The sequence below is a fragment of the Anticarsia gemmatalis genome, chromosome 4, assembly GCF_050436995.1.
Source record: "Anticarsia gemmatalis isolate Benzon Research Colony breed Stoneville strain chromosome 4, ilAntGemm2 primary, whole genome shotgun sequence".
NCBI classification, from domain to species: Eukaryota; Metazoa; Arthropoda; class Insecta; order Lepidoptera; family Erebidae; genus Anticarsia; species Anticarsia gemmatalis.
In genome coordinates, this window is record NC_134748.1 from 5,685,813 (window position 1) to 5,713,734 (window position 27,922).

At 34.8% G+C, this 27,922-nt stretch overlaps 4 protein-coding genes across 13 annotated transcripts in view; 3 read left to right on the plus strand and 1 right to left on the minus strand.

The window, feature by feature from the left end:
* Positions 1–1,528, plus strand: part of LOC142972283 (uncharacterized) — a 34,582-nt gene extending 33,054 nt beyond the window's left edge. For both annotated transcript variants that reach the window (XM_076113254.1, XM_076113256.1), the window contains exon 10: positions 528–1,528. In XM_076113254.1, the coding sequence (XP_075969369.1) occupies positions 528–556 (29 nt within the window). In that variant the 3' untranslated portion in view covers positions 557–1,528. The remainder of the gene's footprint in view (positions 1–527) is intronic.
* Positions 1,529–3,058: 1,530 nt separating this feature from the next.
* LOC142972671 (uncharacterized) lies at positions 3,059–6,552 on the plus strand. Its single transcript, XM_076113960.1, has 6 exons — positions 3,059–3,174; positions 3,544–3,827; positions 4,177–4,435; positions 4,853–5,153; positions 5,238–5,574; positions 6,256–6,552. Exons 1-6 carry the CDS (start codon positions 3,095–3,097, stop codon positions 6,429–6,431), a joined length of 1,437 nt encoding a protein of 478 aa, XP_075970075.1. The 5' UTR covers positions 3,059–3,094; the 3' UTR covers positions 6,432–6,552.
* Positions 6,553–7,169: 617 nt separating this feature from the next.
* Positions 7,170–9,611, minus strand: slv (sugar transporter SWEET1). The gene is made up of 5 exons (XM_076113963.1): positions 9,409–9,611; positions 9,238–9,315; positions 8,919–9,145; positions 8,587–8,762; positions 7,170–7,684 (listed from the first exon to the last, which is right to left on the minus strand). Exons 1-5 carry the CDS (start codon positions 9,483–9,485, stop codon positions 7,577–7,579), a joined length of 666 nt encoding a protein of 221 aa, XP_075970078.1. The 5' UTR covers positions 9,486–9,611; the 3' UTR covers positions 7,170–7,576.
* A 311-nt stretch (positions 9,612–9,922) lies between these two features.
* On the plus strand, positions 9,923–27,814 carry Iml1 (GATOR complex protein Iml1). Of its 9 annotated transcripts, none has more exons than XM_076113258.1 (27): positions 9,923–10,124; positions 10,542–10,679; positions 11,867–12,036; positions 12,146–12,412; positions 12,492–12,634; positions 12,717–12,904; positions 12,980–13,457; positions 13,665–13,822; positions 14,254–14,454; positions 14,832–14,984; positions 15,174–15,329; positions 16,286–16,300; positions 17,207–17,424; positions 17,779–17,990; positions 18,460–18,646; positions 19,066–19,263; positions 20,502–20,585; positions 22,217–22,299; positions 23,646–23,717; positions 23,980–24,178; positions 24,360–24,465; positions 24,777–25,004; positions 25,628–25,788; positions 26,233–26,401; positions 26,583–26,811; positions 27,237–27,336; positions 27,555–27,814. In XM_076113258.1, the coding sequence occupies exons 1-27, from the start codon at positions 10,082–10,084 to the stop codon at positions 27,756–27,758; spliced, it is 4,560 nt and encodes a 1,519-aa protein (XP_075969373.1). In that variant the 5' UTR covers positions 9,923–10,081; the 3' UTR covers positions 27,759–27,814. The 9 variants fall into 9 exon arrangements, with proteins under 9 accessions (XP_075969373.1, XP_075969379.1, XP_075969376.1 ...); XM_076113264.1 differs by lacking the exon at positions 22,217–22,299 and adding an exon at positions 22,915–22,958; XM_076113261.1 differs by having other exon boundaries at positions 18,460–18,634.
* The last annotated feature ends 108 nt before the right edge of the window (positions 27,815–27,922 follow it).

A 27,922-nucleotide genomic window follows, 5' to 3' on the forward strand; every position in this document is an offset into this window, starting at 1 on the left:
TAAATCTGGTCTAAGTTAAGAATGTGCTTGTTGTTGAGTCTAATTACTTTCTGCTGGACAGTTACCTGGACAGCTGCAGGTAATGAATACCTAGGTATCCAACTACGTACATGAGATATGTGCTGCTCAAAAGGCGGAACGGAGTCATCATACTCCTATTAACTGTTTATAACGAAGTTGCGTTACAACAATAGACGCTCATAAGCTACAGATTACCTACTTATACACAATCGACTTTTGATTTAAACGTTATAAAAAGTTAATACTAATGAAATAGGTTGTAACCTAGTGACGTAAACAAAGCATTTATTGGAACCACTACAATGCACGCAATATAATGATTTCTGACAGGAACTGTTAGGTGACCACTTGACCAAACATGTGAAATATGAGCGTCGTTCTGCATATCGTCGATTCGTCACGATAAATGGTGCCGTTACGCGAACAATAGTGTTCAAACGATACAGCAACAGAACGCCGTACGGCATAACAATGCCGTAATTAAATTACACTTGTATTTTTTGCAGAATGTCCGGCACCACCGCAGTCTCCTTGAAGTGCCGATAGACTGTTACTTACGACTCTAGTGGACAATCCATGGCTGGATCTCAGTGCTCAATATTCCGATTAAAAACGGTCAACCCTTTACATATTAACGAATTAATACAGTAAGAAAAAGTTGTACGGATTTATAGTGACCTTAAAATGTTCTTAGTTAGTTTATCAACATTCAATATTTTATAGAAACTTGCAAATTTGGATAATCTCCTGTAAGTATTCACCAAATCACTTATAAATCTAGTATTTTAGCTGAAAATTACATCCTTTACTCATGTAAATAGAATTCTTTGCACAGTTTTAAATAAGCACTTTAGACACGGCTGAAGTTAACACAAAATATTCTTCTAAAATATTTGCTCATATTAATAAATATGGTTTATAAAGTATGTAATTTAAGCATTATAATTAAGCCACGTATAAAACAAGACTGAAGAGTGATACCCGTGACTATTACTTGGCAATTAGACGTAGATCAGATAAAGTGTATTTGCTGCGAGATGATCAATTGCAAATTGTGCTCTATCTTAAAGGAACGTAAACTAACGCTTGGATTACTGGCATCCAGAGCCACAAAAAGTGCGTTGCATAAATTAAAGTGCATCAAAATATTCTAGGAATCTGTTTTACGATTTACTTAAGCCTCATTAGTGCCATCTGCGCAGAATTTTCCAGATCAACTCCCACTGCAATGATCACATCGCGGCATATTTATAAAAACACCAGCTCAATGCCCGCAGAAAATGATTGTAAATATATTTTTTCGTTCACAAGGCATTTGGCACAGACACCATTATTATTTCATACTCTGCAGATGATTATAAAACGTATAATTAAGAATTTTTATTTAAGTTTTATGTGTTTGTGTGAATATACCTGGCTAAGCGCAGTCGAGTGTAACTTATTGTAATATAGTGTGGTTATGTGTGTGAATGTGATAATGTATTTATTAAATTAATTTCATTATAAACACTAGTGTTTTATTACACAACTTTACTATTTTTAATCAAACCATAACAAATACGAAATTATGAATAACGCAATAAGCGATAAAGTAATGTGAAGTTTTATATTAGGTGAACGCAAAAGCAAAACTCTGCAACGCGACGATATCATTGACAAATGATTTTATTTAGTTCAATCGTTAAACATCAAGTTCCGCCATTGGACCATAATTTCAATTTATGAAGATATAAGATAGTAAACGTAAACATAAATTGGCTTAAGTAAGATGAATAATAAAAAAGATAAGATGACATTAAGATTGTCATTTGTTTAGTTACAACATTGTTTATTGACTCTATCATATATTGTCTTCCCAACATAACTAACGTCATCTATCGCAAAACTGGTGAGTTAATGTGTCTACGATTGAAACCTCCGGATACTAGTTTTCCGAGCCTTTCCTTTATGTTTGGAAATTCGCCGCTAGATGTCGTTTAGAGGAAAATGTCAAGGTATAAGTTAAATAACTTTAAATAAGTTTTACTGATATATCATAAACGTATTTTAATACGTTACGTTTCGTAATATATATGTATATTCTGATGCATAAGTTTTTCAGCAAACTAGTTTTTTTTTCAATGTATCCGTTTTCTTAAAACGTTGTTGTCGAGTATAAAAAGAGAAATTGATCTAAGAAATTGCCTATTATCTCTGTAAATATAAATATTAACGTTTTACAGATTTTATCTGGGTCAATTATCAAAATCTTATCTTTTTGTTTACAAAGTATATTAAACTGGTGTACCTATCTCTACCTTCCATTCATCTTAATGTACGCATGCGTAGATTCGTCATAGAATTGAGAGACACAATGGCACCCCAGCATCCCAAGTCGGCATATTTTCTTATAAATGTTAAAACCCTCTCTATTTTGAACAGAATTTTACCAATTAGTGTTTTTTATTAACAAACTTTAAGATGAGCCTATACGTTTAAGCAATTTCGTGTTATAAAATGGGTAAGTCCATCAAAATAGTCATTATTTACTTCGTTTTGTATGTCAATAGGAAGATAAAAATAGCTGCAGTTGACAATAGAGTCCTAGATTCTGAGCTAAATTGATTTAAACACGTTTGTTCGTAGCAGCTTTTAAAGGGAGAGAAATGGTTCCAACAACATTAATATGTTTAAGATTTAACTTGGGTTATATTTATGAACTATTTAATTATTTTAAAATAAAAGGAGGTAAAGTAGTAAGCAGTTGAGATTTTTTCTGTGGATATAGCACAATTATTTCTGAAAGCCGAGTTTCGTAGCTTCGTGCTACGACGTAGCTTCTAAAACAACGTTCAAAAGATTATTTGCACACGAAAACAAATTAGCATTTAGAATTGGAAATAATTGTATGTTTACAAAATGATATTGTTTGTTAGACAATGGTGGATGTTTAATACATCGCACGCGTATTTATGTACTAGATACCGGTGTAAACATCACAACTTCATTGTAGTTAGAAATATAGTTAGAACTTCAGTCATTCACGATTGTGGTCGTTTCGTTGACAGTTTGTTTCACATTTAAATTGTTGATAATGAAAGTGAACAAAGCTTCAGGAAGATGCAGCCGTGTTTGTTTAAAAGCGTTCAAAATAATAAGATCTCCAATAACAAGGTTTGTCAGTGGTTCTAAAGTGACTTTAAAAACTACGAAACGAAGACCTTTGGACTAATTATAATTTAACTATTATTCAAATTTATACCTTAGGTAGCTATTAATTGCTATATAGTTGGTGTGCAACTAGGAACCACGTATGACTTCGATTTAGGTTTAATACCAAAGTCAAAGATGCCTACGCTACCTACGCTAAAGATAGTAGAAAAAATGTTTTACCTACTTAAAATAGAAGTAATCGAACTAAGTACCTACAATCAAACAGCACGGTTTATTATTCGAATAAGTATAAAATCCTTTAGCTGTAAATTCATTAACGACCAGTAGTTCATGTTACCGAAGTGAACACATAATATTTTCATATTTCAGGCTAAGAAAATTACTGCGGAAATCAAACATGAGACAAATGAAAATAGCAGTCGGTGTTTTAATAATATTTTCATGTTTTGTTACCGTCATTTTATACTACTGGTATCGATTGTCTTTTATAAAATTGTATGGACATGTTGGACATAAAGAAAAAATAATAATAACGACAGAAGAGATAAAAAGAGGAACTCCAATTAAAGGCATTCCGTTAGACGAGTTGTACAAAGATGTTAAAATGGGTGACGAAAGAGATGACTTGTTTGAATTAGATGGCGTTTTTGAAGGTACAGTGTTGTATAAGTGTTTTTATTCCCTTCCTGTATACGTTTTGTTTATCGCAGTTATTTACCCCTTGCTTTGGAGCTCTGAATAAATTCTTTACGTAAAAACTTCCAACCTTCTTAAACTCATAGCTTACCAGTCATGGCCAGTTATGTTTATTTAATATTTTAGTTTACTAGAATTACGTAAGTTACAAAACCACGTAGGGACTTTTAAACTGACCCAAGCTTCAACCAGTAGGTATAAGTACATCTTATCACAATAAAATAAAATAAACGTAGCACAAGAAGTTATTAGCATCCGACAGATATTTTTAAGTTAGTATACTTAATGCAAATAATATTATTTCAGCAAAAATGATCGACACTGCAGGCTGCAAAATACCTATAGTAATGGTCGACTACGTAAAATCTATTAGCAATAACACAAAACGAAAGGTAACTTGTGGAAAAAGAGCAGTATTTTTAAGAAAAGTTGATGGCACCACCGTGCAAGCCTTTATAAAATCAAATATTCTTCACAAATACATGAAACATAGTGGCAAACGATTTGACTGCTGCTATAAATTTATAATACAGACTGATGAATTACGTCGAGAGGGCAGAATAGCGTAAGTATAACTATAATAGAATACATTTTCTGACGATTATGTTAGAGCAAGGAAGTAGACCATGGGATGTTGGTGAAGATGACTAGATTACGGACCACATGATGACAAAGATGTCCCTTGTACGCGTACTCTGGGCCACTTGAGGGCCCAGTTCCAGACCCAGTTTACTTCCTGACACCATCACATGGCTAACTTACTTAAAAATAGCTTTGTAACTAAACTTGTAAACAATTGACAACCTGTGTAAATGTCATACAATGAAATAAATAATTAATTGGAATATAGACTTGCAGTGGGATAACTTAATACGCTGCTAGCTGTACCTATCCTTATTTTTTCTATAAAACGTCTGTTTCCTACCCCCACGAAGGTTAAATAATGATGGGAACAGTTCGATTCATTTAGTTTTTCTTTCAGGTTTTCGAATTGCACAAAGTTCGAAGATAATAGCAAAATCACTTTACAGACGGACTTTATAAACGTGCAATGTTTTGAATACACAGATAAAAATGGAACATACACTATTTACGACGATATGTTTGCATTCACTAAAAAAATGAACGTGTCTGAAAATGAAGAAGTTAAATGCCCATCAAGATATAATGTACTAATGATAGGATTAGATTCAATGTCGCTGTCTCGCGTCGTACAATCACTTCCAAGAACTATGGATCATTTTAGGAATGACTATTGGATTAGTAATCGAGGATATCATAAGGTACTCTTATCTATATGACTCAACTAGCAAGCAGTATTTGAGGAAAATTAATTTGTTTGATTAAAATCTCCCTTATTGTTGCAGATTGCCGAGAATACCTTACCAAACCTAATGGCAGCGCTCACCGGTAACAATATGTCGACTATTGTTAAAGAATGTTTAGGAAGAATGGATAATTGCAATGATCACATGATTTGGAGTACATTTAAAAAAGCGGGATATGTAACAGCCTACGGAGAGGACTATCTTCAGTTACCAGACACTTTTACAAACGACTATGAATTCCGGAAACCACCGACAGATCATTATATGCGGCCATTCTTTCTTAAAGGTGAACGTAAGCGCAGGAATAGCACCTTTCTATGCGCAGGTATGGTCTGCTCGGGACAACAGGTGCTAGACTATGCATTGGACTTTGCAAGTACATATAAAAGAGAATCATTCTTTGGATTTTTTTGGATAAACTCTTTTAGTCACGATGCAAAAAGCTATCCACATGAGGCGGATAAAATTGTAGAAAACTTTTTCAACCAACTGTCCTATACGGGGTCACTAGCAAAGACTTTCGTTATATTTTTTAGCGATCACGGCATACGTTTTGGTACAAAGAGGTTGAGTTGGGAAGGTTATTACGATGATCGAATGCCAATGTTCTTTATTTGGCTACCAGTATATTTTAAAGGAAGATATCCTTTTGAAGTTCGAGCTGTAGTAATAAACCAATTTAAGCTGGTGACGCCGTATGATATTTACAGCACACTCCTAGATATAAAACGATTAGCTGTTTGCAGTAATGTTACTGACGAACCACCTAAAGGCTGTCCAAATTGCCATAGTACATTTAATTTAATATCTAGTAATCGAACGTGTGAAGACGTAGCTATTCATGAGAAATGGTGCAGTTGCCACAAACTATACCCTCTTCCAGTTCAGGACACAGAAGGTCAAAAAAGTGTTAATGTTGTTGTAGATCATATTACATCCATGATAAAAACTATAAAGACTCAGCGATGCTGGGGTTGTATGAGTCTGGCACTAAAAACTATTTTAAGGATACATTTTTATTACGACAAAGACAAAGTGAGTTTATACTATGTTGTAGCGTTCACGATGGCACCAGGCAACACTTCATATGAGGCAACGGTGTTGCGTAAAAATTTCGAGAGAAGTATAATAGGCCCAATTAGTGTTATCAGTAACTACAGAGGCCTCGGGAAATGTGTACATGGGCGACGAGAACGTTTGTTTTGCGTTTGTCAAAAAATGGATAAATGTTGACTTCCCTACAAATTGTTTTTGAGAACCTAAGTATTTTTTACCTATCCAACTGTGATAAATTACGCATTTGCTAATTTTTAAAATGTTATCTTTGAATAGCTTGTTAAAATTTACCTATTTACCTGTGTATTTTCTCTGAAAATTATATTATGAATATAAAATATATTTAATGCATTAAAATGTGTTTGTTTATTGCTTTTTTGTAGGTTGCCTGTGGGTAAGTACAATATAAAACGGAGGTTTGTAGAGGATTAAAACAGATTTGTGGGTTCGAATCCCGACCGTGAATTTACTGACTTAAATCTACACCTGAAACCTAACTATACAAGTACATCTCAAGGTATAAAATAGTAGATAGGTATAATATATGCGCCTGTTTGCTAGTCATTGTTCGCATGTTCAAACGGAGCATAAACAAAAAAAAGGATACTCCTGTTATTTATCAAGTGCTGCCAAACTTACGCGTCCAAAAAGCAAACAAGGATAAAAAATCATTAAATAGACTGTCATTTTGCTATTACAGCTAATGACTGATATATTAATATATTATTTAAATATCTCTTGTAATGCACACAACTGTGTCTGTTATCTAAATCATTTCCGCCATTAAAAATAAATTGTTAGCAATATATAATACCCAATTTGGGCACATGCTGCAAACCAGTAACTTAGAGATAACAATATAATGACACAACAAAAGGATAATGTGTTAAAGATATATTAATTAAACACATCGAATGACTTTTCAAGCTTTAATGTTATGTAACATTAGTTACTATAAGTCAACATTGTCTATATTAGAAAAATATTTTGTACCTAAGCATTAAATTATTATGAAATCTCAATCCATCTCTTTAATAAAATATGATCTTATTTCATTCTCTATTCTCTTCTTCGCAACATTTACATAGTTTTAACTATGTTTATTGCCTTTGTATCTTTACCAGCCTACATATAATTACGAGAAACAATACTGTAATTGATACTGGCACATAAGATATTTTTCTTAAAATTAATTCTTAAACACTACAATCAGATCTCAATAAATTCTATAAAACAATCTCAATCACTACTAATAAATAAATTCAAACTATCATAACAAGATAACTAAATGCATAGTTTCACAGCACAACCAACAATCAGACTTATGCTAAAATACTTTTTCCTATGCTTGGCGACATTGGCTTGTTGGGGTATATCACAAATAAGGACAGTTGGGACATGGCCAGCACAGCACCCACAAAGTTGGTCATCTGTAATTATAAAAAAAGAACATACTTAAGTGATAATCAATATTATGATAAAATACAGTTTAGACTGATAAGTGGTATGAGGGTGGTGTAATAATAGACATGAAACAGCAAGGTCTTGATAAGGTAGAGATTAGATCATAGTTACTGTCCACTTATACAATACAGTACACTTGAATTACATTTACTGTGATACATATTAATATCTAACTGCATGCTACCTCATTATTGTTTCAAATCAAGTGGCTGGCATGCAGTCTAGATATAACACTGCATTGAATTCCTTTCATGAGTAATAAATATTTTATGACACGGTACAATACATGTTATTGCTTTTTCATGCTTTGACTACAAACTCTTTATTAACACGTTCGCTGCCCCTGACGCGTATGTGCGTTTTGTAGAACGCACATACGCGTCGCGGGCAGGGAACGTGTTAAAACTAGAGTAGATTATTGTAAAGGCCAGAAGTAATACTATATTTTTTAATTAAAAAATCTGACTTGTACAGACAGTATCAAGAGTATCAAGGAGTATCTGGGACCAATGTATACAAGTAGTTAAGAACTTCATAGCAAAGTAATTTATAGACAAATATTTATTAAAGGCTCGCCCTTTGTAACATGGGTCTAAAAATATAAATGTTGAAATGCTGGTGTATCTCATACATGTCTAGTCAAACCTTTGAGTATAACAAGAGTGATATTATGAATTGATGTATAAATGTCCAACAATACATATAACCATATTATTACCAAATAGATACCTAATTATAATAAATGCTGCCAGTCTCTAAAACACTAGTCTGGTATTTAAATACTAATGTTAACTATTGTTATTACATGAATACATTATCATTTAAACAATCTATTCTAATGGAGATTACATCCTTGAAGGAGACTTACCAATAGATAGCTATCCTCTTCTATCATACCATATAGGAACCAGAAAGTGGAGACAAAAAATGACATCAGTATCATTGGGAATGGAAGACATTCAGTGCTTTTAACCCTCAGTACATGTAACAGCTTGCTCATTGGGGCCGCAATTGTTATCAGTGTGAGAGAACAAGACATTATTCCTGAAACATAATTAATAATATTATATTAGAATTGTAGAAACCTGTTCTTGCTATTTTAAGTTTATGGGAGTAGGTGGTTTTACACTCAAACAATTGGTGATTCATCACAGATCTATACAGCTTAGTGTAATAAGAATAATGAGAACTAATTCTTACCCAGTCTGACTAAAAGTACATCATTGTCCTCTTCAAAAGTAACATAAATCACCATTATTATCACATATGCGAGTGTAAGTAGCCCTTGTTTTAAAACGGTTGATTTCTTAAACGTAAAAATATAAAATACAATTGTATATGCTACCATTAGCGTTAGGCCAATCATATTAACTAAAATAATTAAATTATCTTGCTTTACTAATCCATAGAGGAACCAAAGGCAGCACCTGTTGAAAAAAAATGAGAACGTTATGAGTTATACTCAAAATGATCTAATATTAATTGTGTAAAGTACTTTTTTCTAATTCCTGCTACTTACGACAACACACCGCAAATAAATGGTAATGGCGAGGCCTCGGCCGTAGTTCTATTAACAACATATTGCTTACACACCAGCCTAAAACAATACAATACAAAGTCTCATAGAAATCAATACACAATGCCTCTAATTAATGCAAACATATTGCCATGGAATTGTATTCTCACTTACACGCCTGATAAAAATTGTAAGACTGTAGTTACTACAGCTAAGCTGCTAACTAAATCTTTAAAGTCCGATAAATACATTATGTCTAAAGCACTCCTACGTTTTTATTTATATTTCTAATATCAGGACCATATTACTCCAAGATATTTTTCGAAATACCGTTTCTAATGTTGACGAACTCAAAAGTCAAAGTTATTGACATTTTTACATTGACAAATGACAATAATGTCATTTTGAGACTTTTAATATTAGTGTTGAGGAATTGTGTCGTGTATCTGTCAATTATACGAGTGTTTAAAAATAAGTAAAAAATATGATCAACTTTAAGAAAGTTAAAAAACTAAAACCTTTAAGATTATCCTCGGTGATGTGATATTACTGCCACTGCTTAAAATAATACAATTTAAATATTAACAACTAATTAAAGTCCAAATATTCGACTACCTAATTGGTTGGCAACTTCATCGCTCTACTGTCTATGTATGCTTTGACATTTATTATTGTCATTTGTGTCAAAGATGCCATAGCCAAAATTTTGTTTGAAGATTGATGTTGTTGTTTGGCTAGAATTTAATTTTATCAATTATTTTCATCATCAAAATTCTACAATGACTGTTGTTGTTGTGTTTTATTATTTTGTAGCTTAATAATAGTGAACTTTGCAAACATTTCCAAAATGAAGTCGTTTAAGCTTATCGTCCACCAGTCTAGCTTCAGCAGTAAGTACCCTCATAACATTATAAAATTCCTTGTAAAATGTAGAGATTTTGTTAACTATTTTAGTTCTTCGTAATTCTAGTTTCATTTTTGTATTACAAGTCAAACAACAATAAGTCATAACAAATATAGTAAATTCTCAACTTATTTTTAAGTTACTCATGTTATTGTACTTGTAAAATGGAGCTGATTATACTTTAAACTGCTTGTGGACGATATTTCAATCGCTTGACTATCCTTTCAAATGAACTGTGTAATAACTAGTTCTAATATAATTATAACATTGTTATTAAAATCACTATATAATATGTAATATGTTTTTATTCAAATTATTGTAGGGTAGTTATGCTTTTACTGTGATTCATCAGTTTTCTGATCTTGTAAATGTAGATGTTACTAAATAATATTAATAATTTCAGCGAGTGATCTTATAATAAACCTCAAAGATTACCCTGGATTGAAAGAGAAGGACATTGTTGAAATATACCATCCTGACAATGATTATCCACGTTTGTTACTGCAAGTTGCCAAGGTGGATGCTGCTGGACGAGGCAGAGGTAAGTTTCATGCGATCTTAACTCCATGAGATCTGAATTCCGATAACTATGTAATATTAAAAATGTTTCAACAAATAGTTGTAGATGTGTCTGTATAAGTGCTAATATATTTTGTACTATCATTTTAAATATTTATATACTTATCTGTTGTAAGATCCTCATATGCGTTTAACTTTTTAAGAACTTTGTAACAACTATGGAAGGTCCAACCAGAAGATCTTGTTAAATCACACCTTTCATATTAAATTATAATGTGTTGGGTAAGGGAATGAATTGATGGCAACAACTGATAAAGATTTATTCCTATATATTATATATTGAATCATTCATATCAAAATTCAATAAGACATTAAGGTATCTTCACATACTTATTGAAAGTCAACAAAGATAAATTGCAATCAATGAATAAGAGGGTAAAGACATATAAGTAGAAAGTTCTATGATTTGACTTATTTTGATTTCCCTGGACAGTACTGTGACACACCTGAAAACAGATGGTTCTTATTTTGGTTTTATCATATTATTAGTGATACTATCTGTTTTAAATTGTTAAGCGAATTATGGCACAAGAATTTAAACCATGCCTGTCTGATTCTGCATGTCTACCAACTACAGGTCAAAATAAAAAAGAAGAACGTAAAAAATTGTAAACAAAAACCTGTAAAATTTAAAAAAAAAGTTTTTCACAAACTCATATTCATTTTCTGAATGAATTTGTTTTGATGTTCCTCCTATTATACTTTCAATAGCCTATTATTGCCTTCCTATCAGTAAAAGATAAGGGGGTCAATGTCAACAGCTGATTACAGTTGTCTAGTGTCACTGACACATATAGTAGAAATGACATCTTTGTTTGACAAAGGAACTACCAACATGAGATAAAATAGGGCACTTGGAGGTGTACAAAGTCAAGTTTATAATGTAATTTTTTTATTGGAAGACTATTACTTTCTATTAGAAGATATTGATTCAATTGAATAAGAGATTTCCAATCACTCATACAGATTTCAATCCTTTGCTAACTTTGTATAATAGAATGGATTTAGTATATTAAAATTACTAAGCCTACTAACTATAATTGAAACATTCGCGTAACATGGTTATTCTTTATGATAGAATCGGATTACCGCGACCACGGCCAAATAGACGTCCGCCGAAACGTGTTTAAAGCTGGTTTTGTTTTCCAGATACAATCAGCGTGGAACAGAGCATAGCCACAACATTTCAATTAAGAACATTTGCAGATGTGTATGTTAACATAGTAAATGTGGCCGATGTGGCTCTTGACTCAGTCGAGCTCACTTTCAAAGATCAATATATGGGAAGGTCGGAAATGTGGAGGTTGAAGAATAATTTGGTAAAGTCTACACGTGAACTGATTTACTTTATGTATTTTGCGTAATGCCTAACTTTACGCTTCGGTTTTCTTTTCTCTTGTCCTAAAGTCGTTTCGTAATGTGTTTTAGGTCAGCACCTGTGTGTACTTGAATAAAAAAATAGAGTATTGCGGAGGTGCTATACGTTGCCAGGTGTACGAGATGTGGTCCCAAGGTGACAGAGTGGCTTGTGGCGTCATCACAGAAGACACCAAGATTGTGTTCAGATCTTCTACCTCAATGGTCTATCTTTTCATACAAATGTCTTCTGAAATGTGGGATTTCGATATACACGGTGATTTGTATTTCGAAAAGGCTGTTAACGGATTCCTTGCTGAACTATTTGCTAAGTGGAAGGTAAGAGAAATATTCCGAACATTATTTAACATCAAATTTGCTCTGTATTTGGCCTAATACTCGTTATTTTGTTGTGTAGAAAAATGGCAGCAACCATGAAGTGACCATCGTTTTGTTCTCAAGAACTTTTTATAAAGCCAAGTCCTTAGAAGAATTCCCTCAGCACATGAAAGAATGCCTACAAAAAGATTACAGAGGCCGATTTTATGAGGACTTTTACAGGTACAAAAAAAACACATCTTAAAGTTTTATTTAATTGCAAATTTTATATAAAAAACTACATATATCTATGAATTGTATTTAGGGTGGCAGTTCAGAATGAGAGATATGAAGACTGGTCCAACGTCTTACTACAACTGAGACGTTTATTTACTGACTACCAAAAGATTGTGCTGCAATACCATGAGCGACCTAACATGGAAATTCCGACAGCAATCAACTCTACAGCAGCCCAGGGGAACTTTCTTGAAGTGTTAAATATGAGCTTGAATGGTAAAGTTGATAATCACACACATTTATATTATTACAACTGCAGCATTTTCTTCATATTCTTTGTTTGCTTTTCAGTCTTCGAAAAACATTACTTGGATAGATGTTTCGACCGCACTGGACAGCTAAGCGTGGTCATTACGCCCGGAGTAGGCGTGTTTGAAGTCGACAGAGAACTGACGAATGTCACCAAACAACGCATCATTGACAATGGAGTTGGCAGCGATTTAGTCTGTGTTGGAGAACAGCCCTTACACGCCGTCCCACTCCTCAAGTTCCACAATAAAGACAATAATTTAAACTCCATAGATGACTATTCAATGCCGCATTGGATTAATTTATCATTTTATTCGACGAACAAGAAGGTGGCGTATTCGAATTTTATTCCCAGAATAAAGTTACCGCCTCGTAAAAGTCAAGAACCGCTTAGGAAAATGTATGAGGATGAGCGTAAAGGGAAGCTGTTGAAGGAGGACGAGTACATGCATAATTCAATATTTGATTATGACGCGTATGACGCACAAGTGTTTCAGTTGCCACCGGCGCATAGCACGTGGTGAGATTTCACTATACTAGACCCTTCTTAGAAGGCTTGATAAAAACGAATTTTTAAGCTAATTTACATCTATCTGATGACGAATTTTAATAGTGTTCCTTATTATTGGACCTAATTTAGACTTAACAATCACATAGTTAAATCTAAAAAGACAAGTAAACAGTATTGTATTAGCGGGAGTTACCATTTATTTCCTACTTTTCTCAGTGTGCAAAGGGTGACGCGGACAAAGAAGACCTCGGTAGCCGGCTTGGAAGGCATGAATAGACGGAGCCCTCCCACATCTACTATGCACCACAGGAAGATGTCCGACCCAGACATTCATCACACTGTTGCTGACATTCTCACTAATAGTGGTAGTAGTAGTAAGTCATATGGTAGAGGCCTTTGGCCACAGGCCACAATAAGCCACAGTATATTTTAGTCAACATTCTTATCGATGTTCTTGAGCTATTACAAACGTTCGAACTACGTCAATATAAAAAAAAATTGTATGATAAAGTGTGAGTCAGAGTCCAATAAAATTATATATTGTCACGTAGTTCGCTCGTTTGTAATGGCTCGAATATAGTAGGTATAATTCAACAATCACTCATATATTGCATACCTGTTAAAGATATTAGGTATAGACCTTTAGACATAAGTAACGCTTACAAGTTATTTTTTGACGTTAAAATATTTAACACTAAATCATAACATTGCGCAATATTATAGTAGATGTAATATCATAAGTATACTAATGGTGTGTATACTATTATACTATTAAAAGAATTGATAATAATTTGTTTATCAACAGACAAACAAGGAGCGTACGACACAAACAGCGATGCGACGGACTCCCCGTTATCAAGCAATAGGTTGTCCCCACGCAGCTCGATATCTTCACACAAGCCCGTGATAAGGACCGGCAGAGCGCTTATCAACCCCTTCGACCCTTCACACGTGACCGTTAAACTGACTAGTAATAGACGAAGATGGACACATATATTTCCAAAAGGTAAATAAGGGACATATTAATTACTAAATATTAATATTAAACCGATAATGTAAAATAATACTCTTTTAACAAATCTTTTGTATGAGGCCCACATTGCTCAAACACTGATGTCTATATCATCTTTATCACATACATTATGGTTTCGAGCCTTATGATGCCAAAATACCTTAATATAGTAAAAGGAAACGTATTTATTTTTTAAAATATACATAACTACTGTCAAAGTTTTTTGTTCTATGCCCACATAGATCGGCAATCTGTATGCATATTATAGGTACAATCTACAATCATATGCACAGAACCTGCGTGAGAGAAACTTGACCTCCTACGTTTTCCGAAGAATGCTTTAAATAATTGAGCATTTTGTTTTTGTCCAGGACCGACGGGGGTGCTGATACAACAGCATCATTACCAAGCGCGACCAGCCGGCGAGCCAGCATCGAGGACTGAAGAACACCGCGAAAATAACATACCTAAAGAGAATGGGACCTCTATTATTAATAACAACCATTCTATTTATCAGGTTGATGGTGAGTAACTGATTAATAAAAGACAAAACCTTATCAAGAGACTTTTTATTAAGAAACTAATCCACAGCTCTTTAGCCGATCTGAAATCTTACAGAATTTGATGCAAACTCGTATATTTTATTTACATTGGTACTATTTAATACCTCTTATTTGCCACAACAACAGTATGAAGTATATACTTTTTCCCAGGTAATGTAATGGGTCGTAAACGTATGATATCCGCATCAGGAACTTTAGCAGTCCTCGGCGTAGCTTCAACTACGCCTTCTACAACAAATAACGCATCACTTGCCTTACTATGGGGCGCGACTGGTGAACAGGAATGGACCCCGGCGCTTACGACAGGTTGGTACTGTAAAAATATGTAAAGTTATGCATTGTGTTGGCATTTGGTTCGGAAGAACAGAGTTAAAAGGTCTTAACTCGAGTTCAGACTGAATATAGGTACATTACTAACTTTAGGTTACCTTAATATTTAAGGCCTGTTTGAAGGAATCATAATTAAGATTATTGTTATTAGATTATTAACTACAATTTTGTTTATGATATAATTTCAAATTTCTAACATTAACTCTGATTGATTTTTGATTATTATAATTTAGTAATTAAAATAGTTTAACACATTTCTTGATGCATAGTCCTTAACCCGCACTTGGCCAGCGTGGTGGACTCAAGGCCTTACCCGTCCCTCGTTCGGGAGGAGACCCCAGCAGTGGGACAGTAATGGGTTAAAAAAATAGTAATTTCAAGTTAAATAAATGTTGGTAAAATGTTATTTTGACTTTGACTATTGACTTAGCGGTAGCACTACCGTGCGTCCAAATTGTGTTCAATAATAACATTTGTTTAGTGTAAATATATTTCAGAGTCATCACAGCTAACTCCCATCTTGTATCGTAGATATCTTTAGGTAACTTACATCATGATCTCACTATTCGACAACTCGATTTGACAACTATAAGACACAGTTCACCGCAGAAAGGAATTAATTTCAAATATTTCTTCTAGATGTTTTAGTCAACCGCATGTAGCATTGGCATGTAATAACTCACATAACTTGGTATATTTTATATACATTTTACTCAATTAACTGTCTAGGAGATCTATTTGAATTAATTTCGTACATATTTTTTAAGGGAATAGGAGTGTGTTTCACTGACATTAGTACAACAGTGCACAAAGGTGTTCAGATTGGAATTCATGATAAAATATATATTATTTTTATTAAATGTTCACTTCATTTTTGATGTTTCATGATACCATCGCGTTGAAAATTATCTTCAAACCTCATTGGATCGAAGCGAACCGAGCTATAGGTTTGATATTCCATTTATTGGATTTGCATTGAGTAGTTTTTTGCATTACTATTATGTGTTAATTAGTATAATTATTATATGCTACGGGGGATGTTATTTCTATTTAAAATTTTAGCTTTATAAGCAAATATAAGAATTATTTATACAGGTAATTTAAATATGTATTTATGTACGCGATGACCGCAAAATGTTATGTAATAAGATGCACAAACTCCAAAAGGCTTCTATAACGCTTAAACTTTTCACACTGCACATAGAAGATATTCTTGCAAGCTGTGAGTGGAAGCTTTACTCCATGGATATATTTTATCTTTGACTTGACCGTCATTTAATTAAAATATATTAAAATAAGAATATCTATACCAACAGTATCAAGTAAAGCTTACACTCTAGCTGCATTTTATATTGGCAAACAAAAGCATGCTTTTTCAAAAGTAACGCTTTTTACAATAACAATAGCACATATTCACTTCATATCATTCACTTTCCATATGCACAGTAAAATTATATTTGTAATATTGTAATTTATTATATTAAAGGGTTATAAAAATCTCCGATATTGTAAATAACACAGAAGCTTTAAAATTAAGGCTTGACTTTAATAAAATAAGGCTGATATTTGCTTAGCAGAGTTTTTGACATGCTTGTAGGTAGCATTGTAAATATAATGAGACGTACATTCTTGGGGAGAGGGTTTATAAAAAGTATAGATTGCATTGTGATCAAAATAAGAAGGATACAAAAATATTTTAAGACAGACTTTAAAAAGTATTTCAAGCACACACCCAACACGTGCAATTTTAAACCTAAGACACTTCTATAGAAAAATCTATTTCAACGTTTAATATTTTCAGGCTTATTTTCATCTTACCAATACAGTTTCTATAACATGTAATGTTTTACCAGGTGTGGACTGGAAATCATTGACAATCCCGGCTTGCTTGCCGATAACGACGGATTATTTCCCGGACAAGCGTTCGTTGCAGAACGATTATTTAGTGTCTGACTACAATCTGTTGCCGGATGACGTTAATGCGGACTTTGCTAAGAACAGAGCCATTTATAAGGAACCTTTGACAACTATGGAAGTTTTTAAGGAGCTGGTGTCGCAGAGATTGGCTCAGGTAAGCATCGATACTTTTAGATTTTGATTCGTCTGTTTCCTGTTAAAAAGATCGATTCTTATTGCACGTTTGCAGACGGTTTAGACCTATATCACCAAATACATTTCGCTTTTTTGCCCTAAACTTTAAATTGAGTCTCATATAAACAAACAATGCTTTTTAATACGTAGCTCGTTAAGAAATGTGCCGTAAGATATAATCAACGTCTTGTAAAAAGCAGACTGAGTAGGTATAAATATTGTACTACAGTTCTTTATTGTAAAGGGTCCAACTATTTTGCATTGAAACACATTCTCTAAAACATTTTTTTTAAATTGAAACCTAACCTTAACATTATAATTCTTCATATTACAGGGTTTCCAACTTATAGTAGGAGTGAACGAAAACGAGGTGATAGAATCTCACTGTCCATCGACGGCCGCGCCTCCGCCATCCAAAGTGGCCCCGCAGATCGGCAAGCAATCTAACGCAGCGCCTACTAAACGATACTTGCTCTCTATCGGCAGAATATTCCACAAGCTCACGCTAGTCGGATCTACTATTACTGTTACTAGATATAGACCCAGGTAAAGTAGTTATATATTTAAAAAAACATTAGGTTTTGTATGACAAGATGTATGAATGTGAATGAGGCAACAATAGATTAGAGTACCGATACTATTGATGCAACAGTTAGTGTGTTGTCCTGTTATTTGAAATTCCTTTTATCGTTCGTTGTCTTTACCTTAATGTCCCCATTCTATTTAGAAAATCTGGAAGATTTTATTTATATCTTCTCCTTAAGAAAGTCAACTGGTGTAATACGGATTCCCCTTGCGTCGCAGGACCAACATTCAAATATCTGACACAAAGTAGCAACAGATCCAAAAAACTTATTGTTGATCACAAAAACAATTTATTAGTGTGGAAAGCGAACCCACGACCTTCTAAGGCAGTGGTAGTGGGACAGCGACCACCCTAACTAGTGTGCTATGGAGGCCTTGAAGTACCTTAACTAATTTTAATGTTTTATCAATATAATTTTCCATATTTCAGACATCCCTACCCGCCGTTCAACATCCACTACCGCTACCGTTTCCACGCCCCGAACCACGACACATACGAAGTGTCATGGGTGTCGTTCACCACCGAGAAGTTAGAGACATACAACTGGAATTACATGGACCATTATATTTGTACCCGAGGGGACACAGACTTCGCTCTCGTTGAGGTGAATATCATGGTATGAAGGTCACACTTATTAGAATACTAACAAACTTGCTTCAAGTGTGACTAACTGTATGTGTTAATAAGTTTTTTTTTTTTTATTATTATGCCTGTTTTTTTTTTACATTTATGACCATGAATGCAAATTAGCTTAATTATGTCTTGAGATTAAAAAATACTTTCCCTTAATTTCATAAGTAGCATATTCTACGATATTTCTAAGATGACTCCCAAGTTAAATTAGTGTTGCCTAATGGAGAATTAAAATAAAATGTACAAAGAAACAAAACTTTTGCAACTCTTTATGAAACCACCCCGCAGTTGACCACTGCGGTAGAATAGTAGAAATAATTATAGAAATTACTTCTGAAAGTGTGAAGTTATGATGCTTTTCTAAAATAACAGCTTATTAAAACTTTCGCATGTATTTTTAAGGCTTTGAAATACTGGCGGTTTCGAACTCTCCTCTTACCGCTAAACAATCCAGCTACGAAACAAATAATGGAGGATGAAACAACGCACTGCGACATATACCCCACACCAACGAGACACGATCTCGATCAGTTGACCGATGGCTTCCTCAAAATGACTGAACAGTACTTCAATAAAGTTAAAAGACCTAACAAGCAGAGGGTAAGTATGGACACAAGAGATAAGATTTCATGTTAAAACTATAATGAGAAGTTTAAATAAAGTTTTTATCGTGACTTGATACAGATTTTCTAAACTGTGAATATTTCCGACTAAAACAGTGTATAAAGCTCCAAATTACAGTTTTTTTTTTCTTAAATTTTATCGATATGAAATCTTATCTCGCAAAGACAACTCAACACCAGTACTTAACTTTTTTTTCAAATCTTACAATTGGAATCCATTTTTTATGTTATATAATTTTTGTGCATAATATGTACCCATGTATTGTACATAATTAAATTTATATCACTTATAGACATTGTCCGATGTAATCATAATAACAGTTTACAAATAATGTTTATAAGTGAAGCACTGAGCATGTATTTGCACAGAATGTCACGTAGTTACCTACTACTTGCACTGCATGTACTGTAGTTGAGCACCATTCCTAAATACCTAATACGTAGATGTTGATTGCTTATTTTCGATTTTATATCCAAAAATATTTACACTGTATTGATTTACAGAGATTTGTCCTAAACTGTTCACTCAAACATGAAATTTTAAATTTCACTGGCGAGTAAGACGCATGTTGATCTACTAAAATAATTATCTTTTAATTTATAAACCTTCAATATTTGACCCCCCTATAATTGTAATAATGTCATATTGTCCTCCCCAATTGTATGTTGTTCTGTTATGTGGGCATGTGAATAATTTCAATGATGTTTCATATATTTTATGTTGCACATTATGTGTTATTTGTAATTTCTTGTTTGAGTCTGAGCGCATGATATTAACTAGAGTACAATTAATACCACAGACCGCAGACCGGGCGTATATCAGCTGCATCAGCTGCCTTGGTGTGATGTAGAAATTTTGCTTCACAAATATATTATTTTCTGTCACTACGCATTTGCTATCTACATTTTCAAGGAACAATTTATTATTGACGACGTCGAATACTTTGGCGTAGCTGTACAGGTACTAGCGTCGCTTCAAAAATTATTTTACTACGTCGTTAGTTGACAAACATCACGGCTCCGCTCTGTGGTCTAAACACGTGTGTGCGATAATCGCGTCAGCAATATGCCTCAAGATCGCGGGCTCTCAATACCGTTATTGGGGGCGTTCGGTCGGAGGGAGGCGACAGTTTTCCGGCGTGTCGAGTGACGTCACAGGGTCCCAGGGCCCCAGGGCCCGGTGTAAGGGTCCCTTGTAAGGTGTGGGTGCTGCAGATGGCGATGGCAGCGGGCGGCGCGGACTCGGCGCTGACGCGGCGCCGACACTCCACCTCCACCTCCATCCTCACGCGAAACCAGGTACCGCCCCCACACTACACTAAATAATAACATATTGTTCCGTTACGTAGACATGACCACCTACCTCTGCGAGGATAACGACGGAGACAACAATCAAGCAAAGCAACCCGTTCTGCCAACTAATATCGCACTAAGCTGCGTTATTCACTCGCAAATTGACCATCAATTGAATCGTGCCCGCATTGAATCAGACACTTATAATTTTATTGAGTTTTCCATCGATAGTTCGTTATATTTTTTTAACATGTTATTATTTTACATGATTACAATGATGGTCAATATTATCTTTTAGACGAATTATATCTCTTGATGATTGGATTAAGTTACACACTCACTTTTCAAAATTTACTTTATTATAATCACACAGCGACCTTTTAGTGTCACGTCTACGTTAGTTATTATTTAGTGTATAGCCACCTTCGCCACTCCCTCCGTCTCCACGCCAGATCCCTTACGACACTTTTCAGTTTGTGCCACGATCAAATGGGACAGACCTCCAAGTGGTTTTAGTGTGAATATAATTTAACAATATTCCAATAAATAATTCACACGTAACCTTCGGTCTGATCGTTTGATCGCTTCAATTTATATGTTTTTGTTAAATTCGAGATCAAAATTTTATAATTTCGATGTTATTTTCTGTGGCATATTTGCGCACTCATCTCATTGGCTCCATTCAAAAAGGGTTTGTAAACTATTGATGTTAATTTGTATTAACCTAACATTGGAGTGGCGTTTGACCTTCTAATCTTCACACCCTTAGACCTTAACTCACACAGACTAATTTTAACAGTTTAATGAAAACACAGTAGGTACTAATTTCACTGATTAATCGTAATTTTATCGATAACAGTGCAGCTTAGGCTTCGCCAGGTGGATGTCACTTTAAGTCTACTGCAGCCAACAATTCCCAATGTATATTGTGATTTAAATCCCAAACAATACGTTCCATTCAACGATAAAAAGCAGTTTTTGAAATGATATTGCATTATGCAGTTTACTATGAAAAGTTTGCTCTGCATTATTCAATAAAAATCAAAGATTTCTTCTTGTCAAGCCGACTCTAGTGTTCTACAATGTACCTGTTACAGTATCTTTGTATGAGATCGACCACATTGTACATGCAAACTGCGTATATATTTGCACTGCTTATTATAAAATTATGCAATATTATGCACGGAATGCACCCAAAACTGAAACATCTTTTGTTTGCTCGCTTCTTTGTTTATTTTTAGTTTCTTTAGTTTTCTATGTAGTCAACGACATAACATATAAAATAGAATGATAAATAATCAAGTGATATTTTTGCAACACATTTATACCTACATTCAGATATTGAGGTACAGTTATAATGTTAGGTACACTTTCAACTGTAATGTACAGTCGATAGAAAAATATGACAGAGACAATCTACGTTCAAGATTGAACAAGGTAAGGTGAACAAAAAGTACACAACGAACTACTAACAGCAAACTAGCTCTCTATGTGTATAAATTATTATCTACTTGATGAAAAAAAAATCCACATGATTATGTTGCATGGACTGTACATTACAGAACTATTTTGAATGTTATGCTAAAATCTAAGTGATAACTGTCGTGTTAAAGTGAGTGTTGTGTGTGGTGTATCAGGGCGGTGTTTCGAACTCTCCGTTCAGGGAGCGCGTGGGCAGCACCCGACTGCACGATCGGCCGCGGCTCAGGATGGAAGCCATGTCAGTACTACGACACACCTACGTATCCTATGTCCATTGTGTATTTTTAAAAATATCATCTTTAACCTATACACTAAAGCATAACTACGAGATTTTCTTTTCTATTGTGTCTGGACGTCAGCTCACAAATGGTTAAAGATGTTCTATTTTAAAACTACACAGTGGTTTTCTATGTATTTTTACATACACGTTTCGACCTACGTAATGATGAAGCGTGAATGAAAGAATGCATTGAATAATTAAGGATTGCTCGATGTGTAAGTCGCATGGTGTGCTGGGCTTGTGCAAATTCTTCACTTTGTTAACATTATACCCATGAACCTGACCCGCTATATACGTTTTATTAACTCACATTTTTCGTTATCTGTTCCATGTCAGTAAATAATCACTATATGTAATATTATTTAAACATATAAGCTCCTTTTTATTTAAATATTTTTGTAGACTTATTACCTTTTAACTAGAAGATATAACTATGATTTTTACAGATATCCTTTGCAATGCCAATAAATTAATGACACGGTTATTTCTCTGCTGCTAAGCTATCATCGAATGCTTGCCCGTGCCTCTCCTATCAGTTGCTTATTCTTATCCTTATTGAATGTTTCATTGCAGCAACTATCACCTACTAAGTCACTAAACACTAGTCAAAGCCACAAGTAAGTATACCAGTTCGCTTCATCATGACTTTTAGATCGACACTCTAGAATTTGCAGATTTAGTAATAATACTGTTAAAAAGATACAATGCATATAATACCCATCCTAACAATAGACTCGTGTAAATAAACTGGAAAAATAGACACACCGGTTTTACTATTACGCATAGAGCATATTATTGTGTTAGACAGTCATCACTTTAGTATATCGGGTATACGACCAAAAATATGTTGCAAAGTGCCAAAATTTTGGTCTGGCATCTGATTACGTACACGTATACGTATATTTACGCACAGGTTGCAAGTCATGTAGATAGCACAATGCAGGGATATGCTCACTAGTAAATGCATCATAATACAGGGGTGGTAAATATAATAGTAGTAGTATTATTTAACGATACAGTTGGGGCTAATATACTTATATTTAACTAGTAAAGGGTAAAGATATGTGTAGAAATATTTCATATTATAGGCTTCATAAATATCTGCAATAAACCACTTGAACGTCGAACCAAATATTTCTGTAAGTTATTTCAAATTCTAATTTTGGTGGTGTATAGTTCATCATAATTTTCTATTACTTCTGCTTGGCAGCTTGAGCGTTTGGAATAATCAGCTTAATTATTACCTTTGTTATAAAAAGTTGTATAATTTGTAGAACTTTACTAAAACATGCTTGTTACTTTAGGGTCGCTGTGAAAACGGTTCTGGAGAGAACACAATCTCAGACTGGTGAGAGTGACGACACTTATGACGATGGGTAAGTTTAAAAATCTATAAAATTATTAATTATTTCAAAATATAAACAAATTGGGAAATGGGCTATATTAATCTAGTATCAACTAATGGCCAATTTCACAGCCTATGTGCATCTGTTTATAACCCATTTGCTAGATAAATAACAACACATGTATACAAACAAATGGCAACTTTCCATCGATTAAGCTATCTGATACTTATCCAGATATGGTGAAGCAGTACATTATCATGGCGGTTTCCTAAATTGAAGTTTTTTTTTACAGAGTACTAGAACCAAAACTAAAAGCAAACGCGACATTGGTCGAGGTAGTGGAGCGCATGCGCAGCCCGACGCTCGGCGTGGGCTTCCTGCAACAGACTGTCAGCCTTCCGTCCCACACTTTTGTGTCCATATACGCTATACATTGGCTGCAGGCTAACATGGAGGGAGTGACTTATGAAAAAGCTACGAGCATTATGGAGGTAAAACTATTTATGAATATCGTCTCTCTATAGGCAGTAATTGATTTCCAAAGTGTATGGAATAATGGGAAGGCCTGTAGTTACGTCACCTAAGCAAAATTACGACACCTTCATGTTCTAACTACCCTTATGATAATACCCTATGACTTGCGCCGCTCTTCATAAACAATTTTTCTTCCAGAAATTACTCCAAGAACGAATGATTTGTCACGCGTCAGGCGATACATCAAAGCGTTTTGTAGTTGGCTACTACATGTATCACATACTACCTCAGAAAAAAGAAAAAGGTACATCACATCGTCACTTACAGTCCGACAACTCAGTACAGAGTCTTGGCATGGATGAATTTTTAGTTTGGATTGAATACTGCTGTTTTTCCAAAATAAAGTAGATATATCGGACAGCCACTGTCAGCTGCATAAGCCTGCGGTCTCTGACCTACTAAATTCTGAATTTTGTATAACTCCGACAGCTGCAAACCTTGCGTACAAAACTCTCTACTAAGTTTTTGGACTATAGTTAAATTTATATTTACTCTAAGCTATTGATGCGCTCTTATTAAAATTACAAAACTAACTAATCGTTTCTACCCATACAGACAGTATGCCAGAATACGTGAAGCCTCTAGGCGACCTGCAAAGCTTCGAGAACGAATGGATGGAGGTAGAAGTGTTAGGTCCTCGGTCGCCGCTCGTCCCGGCCGGGAGCATCACGGGAGCTATCGACATATCCGGCTCTAGCCCCGTCACCGATGACACGGGCGTGCCTGCCTTCCTATGTGATAATATTGACACGAGTTACATGCAACTTGGAAGTGATAGTGACAGTACGTATTTTTGTATCAATAGTTTCATGAGATAGTGTCTTTTAAATTAAATAATTAATTACATGCTGTGTAACTCATTTCCTGCAATTTTGCCTGTTACACAGATCAGAGCACTTATAGTTGCGATACTTTAGTTGTAGCAAAATAGTGTACGGTGCAATGGTTAAGGTGGTCGCCACACGCCTAACCGTGCGTCACAAGTCCCGTCATGGGTTCGATTCCCATCTGGAACAAATATTTGAGTGATTCGCAGATAGTCGTTTCGGGTCTGGTTGTACTTTATGTATTTGTATATTTTTAAATCTCAGCAATTAACTTCTAGAAAATTCATAATTTAAGATATATCCCGCTCTAACTCTAGTTATTTATTTACCTTATTGCGCCTTACCTCTCACTGGTCGTGTCGGTTATCCGTCCCACCAGACTATGAGAGTGATGGAATAGAGAGTGTACCTGTGTATTGTGCACACACTTGGACACTATAAACAAAGTCCTGCATAGATGGCCAGTTTCAATGAAACTGACCGCCGTAGCCGTATATCGGCTAGGAGGACATTATAATTATTATTTATTTGCATAAATTGTAATGATACCCAAAACTCATTTAACTTACTCTATTGCAGTGCCTCTATACAAGAACACGCACCTAGACATAGATGTGAACAACAAGAGCGACCGCATCGAATGGGGCCACGCGCGATACCAAGCCACGTTCCGTCCAGACCAGGCCTATGAGATGTGTATACAGTGGGCTGTTGCCTCCGGAAACATCGTCGCTGAATTGGTAAACTACTAAACTATAACTCCGCTTAATACATCACGAAGTGTCAGGATCAAATCCCGGCTCGGTTCAAAAAGACTATTGAAAGCTTCGAGACTTTTTATTAGAGATTTCCCAAAGTGCGCTAGGTGGTGACGTCTACCTGCGTTTCTTGGAGAACTCTTTACCTACGTTATGTGGTGACGTCGATCTCCGTGTCTCGGAGAACACGTGAAACTGCTGGACTTGCACCTGACTTCCCGTAATTCATGTCAGTCAGCCGTTCTACTGAGTTGTAGGATTGATGAAGTATTAAGTGTACGTGTGTATTGTGCAAACACTCCTTCATGGCCACTACAATTGAACTCCTGCGCCACTGACAAGTTCAATTTAACTGGCCACAGTCGCCGAATATTGGTCAGTTTATTACTAGTAAATCGGTATATAACAATTCCTTTTATTTTTTAGATATTTGGCTGGGCACGTAAAGCTCAGAGTTGCAGACTACAAATGGTTCCAATACCTGCCGACCCGCTAGCCTTACCTTTCACATTGAAGTCTGACCCGCTTAGAGGGCCTATATACGTTCCGCTGAATGAGGAACCCCTGCTTAGAAGTAAAACTGCGCTATTCGAAGGTAAAGATAGCTAATAATAAGTTTGATACAAACGCTTGCAATTAAGTGAATGCGTCAGTAAAAGTCATACAAGTTCACAATAACTATAAAAACTAAAGACTTTGTGGGTTTATAAGAATCATTATGACGTGTAGAGAATTTCCCTTAAACAAGCCGTTGACTTTACTTTTTCTGTTCACAGGTTTTCCCGAAGTAACATGGCTAGAACGATTATTCTTATTCCAAGAAGCCATAGTCGGTCGTTTCGGTTTTATAAAGTGCACAGTTGAAAGTACGTCACATGAAGCGGGCGTGGGCGATCATTTGTACGTGCACGTAACTGGCAACATGTTCATATTGATACCTACTACTGTCAAGTCGGAACAGAAGGCGCTGAGAACAAAGCCTGCCAACAGACCTTTGAATAGCAGGTAATTTTAACACTGACAATTTCTAGTGTATTACAACGTTTCCCTAATACACGATTTTAAAATAAGCTATTCTTACAAAGTCTTAGAGGCGAGGGAGTTGTCATGGCTAGGCATGAGTTTCCAAAGTGTGGCTTGCTGACTTTACAATCACTTAACATTGCTATACTTTTCCTTACAATATTTTTTCTACTAATAATACGTGGACAACGTTGTGAGCTACACATTTGCATAAAAATGATTGTTAATATTTTTAATTAAGATAAGTGTGTAACTGTTTTTCAATAAAAGTAAATAAATGCACTGTTGTAGCAGGTGATGATACTGTTACAATAGAAATGCATACTTAGTCGTACTTATGAGCCATATGAGCAATAGGATCAAATTAATTGTTAACCTATCTTTGTGTCATCTATGTTTCAATTCAGATATCCAGTTCATCCCGAAGCGGCACCGAGTCCCCACGAGGGCTACATAACGAGGCATGTGACCGGTAAAAATAAGGACGACTACGATAACAGCCGAAGGGTAAGGATATTACCTAGTACATTTGCGGTGCTCTTATCACTATGATACCACAAACACTTTTATTGATAAGATGTTTTAATAGGTAACTACAGCAAAAGTAGAAAAGTTTTTTATGCGATAGTTGCGTATATACTTGATTTCTATTTTGTCACCAATGTGGAAAGTTCTGTAAAAACTATAATAAAATTGTTAAATTTCATAGAATTCTATTTTTTCAGATGGGATTCCTGTGGTCATGGAATCATATGATATCTAAAAAGCTAAAATCATCACAAACACCTGCGACAGGAGACGAAGGCTTCCAAATGCGAATGTTGCGAGACTTCAAACACTTCTGCGCTAACCACGAACAGAGGCTCAGTCAGTTCTGGGATCAATGTTGGGAGCTGAGAGAAAAGGCACACGGTATACAGTCCTGTTAGTTTAAGCCAAATATTAAATGTAAATTATTCACTTTATTATATTTTATCATTTTCTATATTGTCTTTTATTTTACCATATACTAAAGCATTTTTTTGTAATTGTAAGATACTCTAGAGAAACCATTATACACAGTGTTTATATGTTTTTTTATCGGCGCTATGTG

Excerpts from the sequence above, each read along its gene's own strand:
- Iml1 (XM_076113258.1), top strand. The coding sequence starts at position 10,082 with ATGAAGTCGTTTAAGCTTATCGTCCACCAGTCTAGCTTCAGCA. Across the intron at positions 14,455-14,831 it reads GACACATATATTTCCAAAAG|GACCGACGGGGGTGCTGATA; the intron begins GTAAATAAGGGA and ends GTTTTTGTCCAG. Across the intron at positions 22,300-23,645 it reads CGGCTCAGGATGGAAGCCAT|GGTCGCTGTGAAAACGGTTC; the intron begins GTCAGTACTACG and ends TTGTTACTTTAG.
- LOC142972671 (XM_076113960.1), top strand. The coding sequence starts at position 3,095 with ATGAAAGTGAACAAAGCTTCAGGAAGATGCAGCCGTGTTTGTTTAAAA. Across the intron at positions 4,436-4,852 it reads CGTCGAGAGGGCAGAATAGC|GTTTTCGAATTGCACAAAGT; the intron begins GTAAGTATAACT and ends TTTTTCTTTCAG. Across the intron at positions 5,154-5,237 it reads GTAATCGAGGATATCATAAG|ATTGCCGAGAATACCTTACC; the intron begins GTACTCTTATCT and ends TTATTGTTGCAG.
- slv (XM_076113963.1), bottom strand. The coding sequence starts at position 9,485 with ATGTATTTATCGGACTTTAAAGATTTAGTTAGCAGCTTAGCTGTAGTA. Across the intron at positions 9,146-9,237 it reads TTTATTTGCGGTGTGTTGTC|GTGCTGCCTTTGGTTCCTCT; the intron begins GTAAGTAGCAGG and ends TTTTTTCAACAG. Across the intron at positions 7,685-8,586 it reads AAGAGGATAGCTATCTATTG|ATGACCAACTTTGTGGGTGC; the intron begins GTAAGTCTCCTT and ends TTATAATTACAG.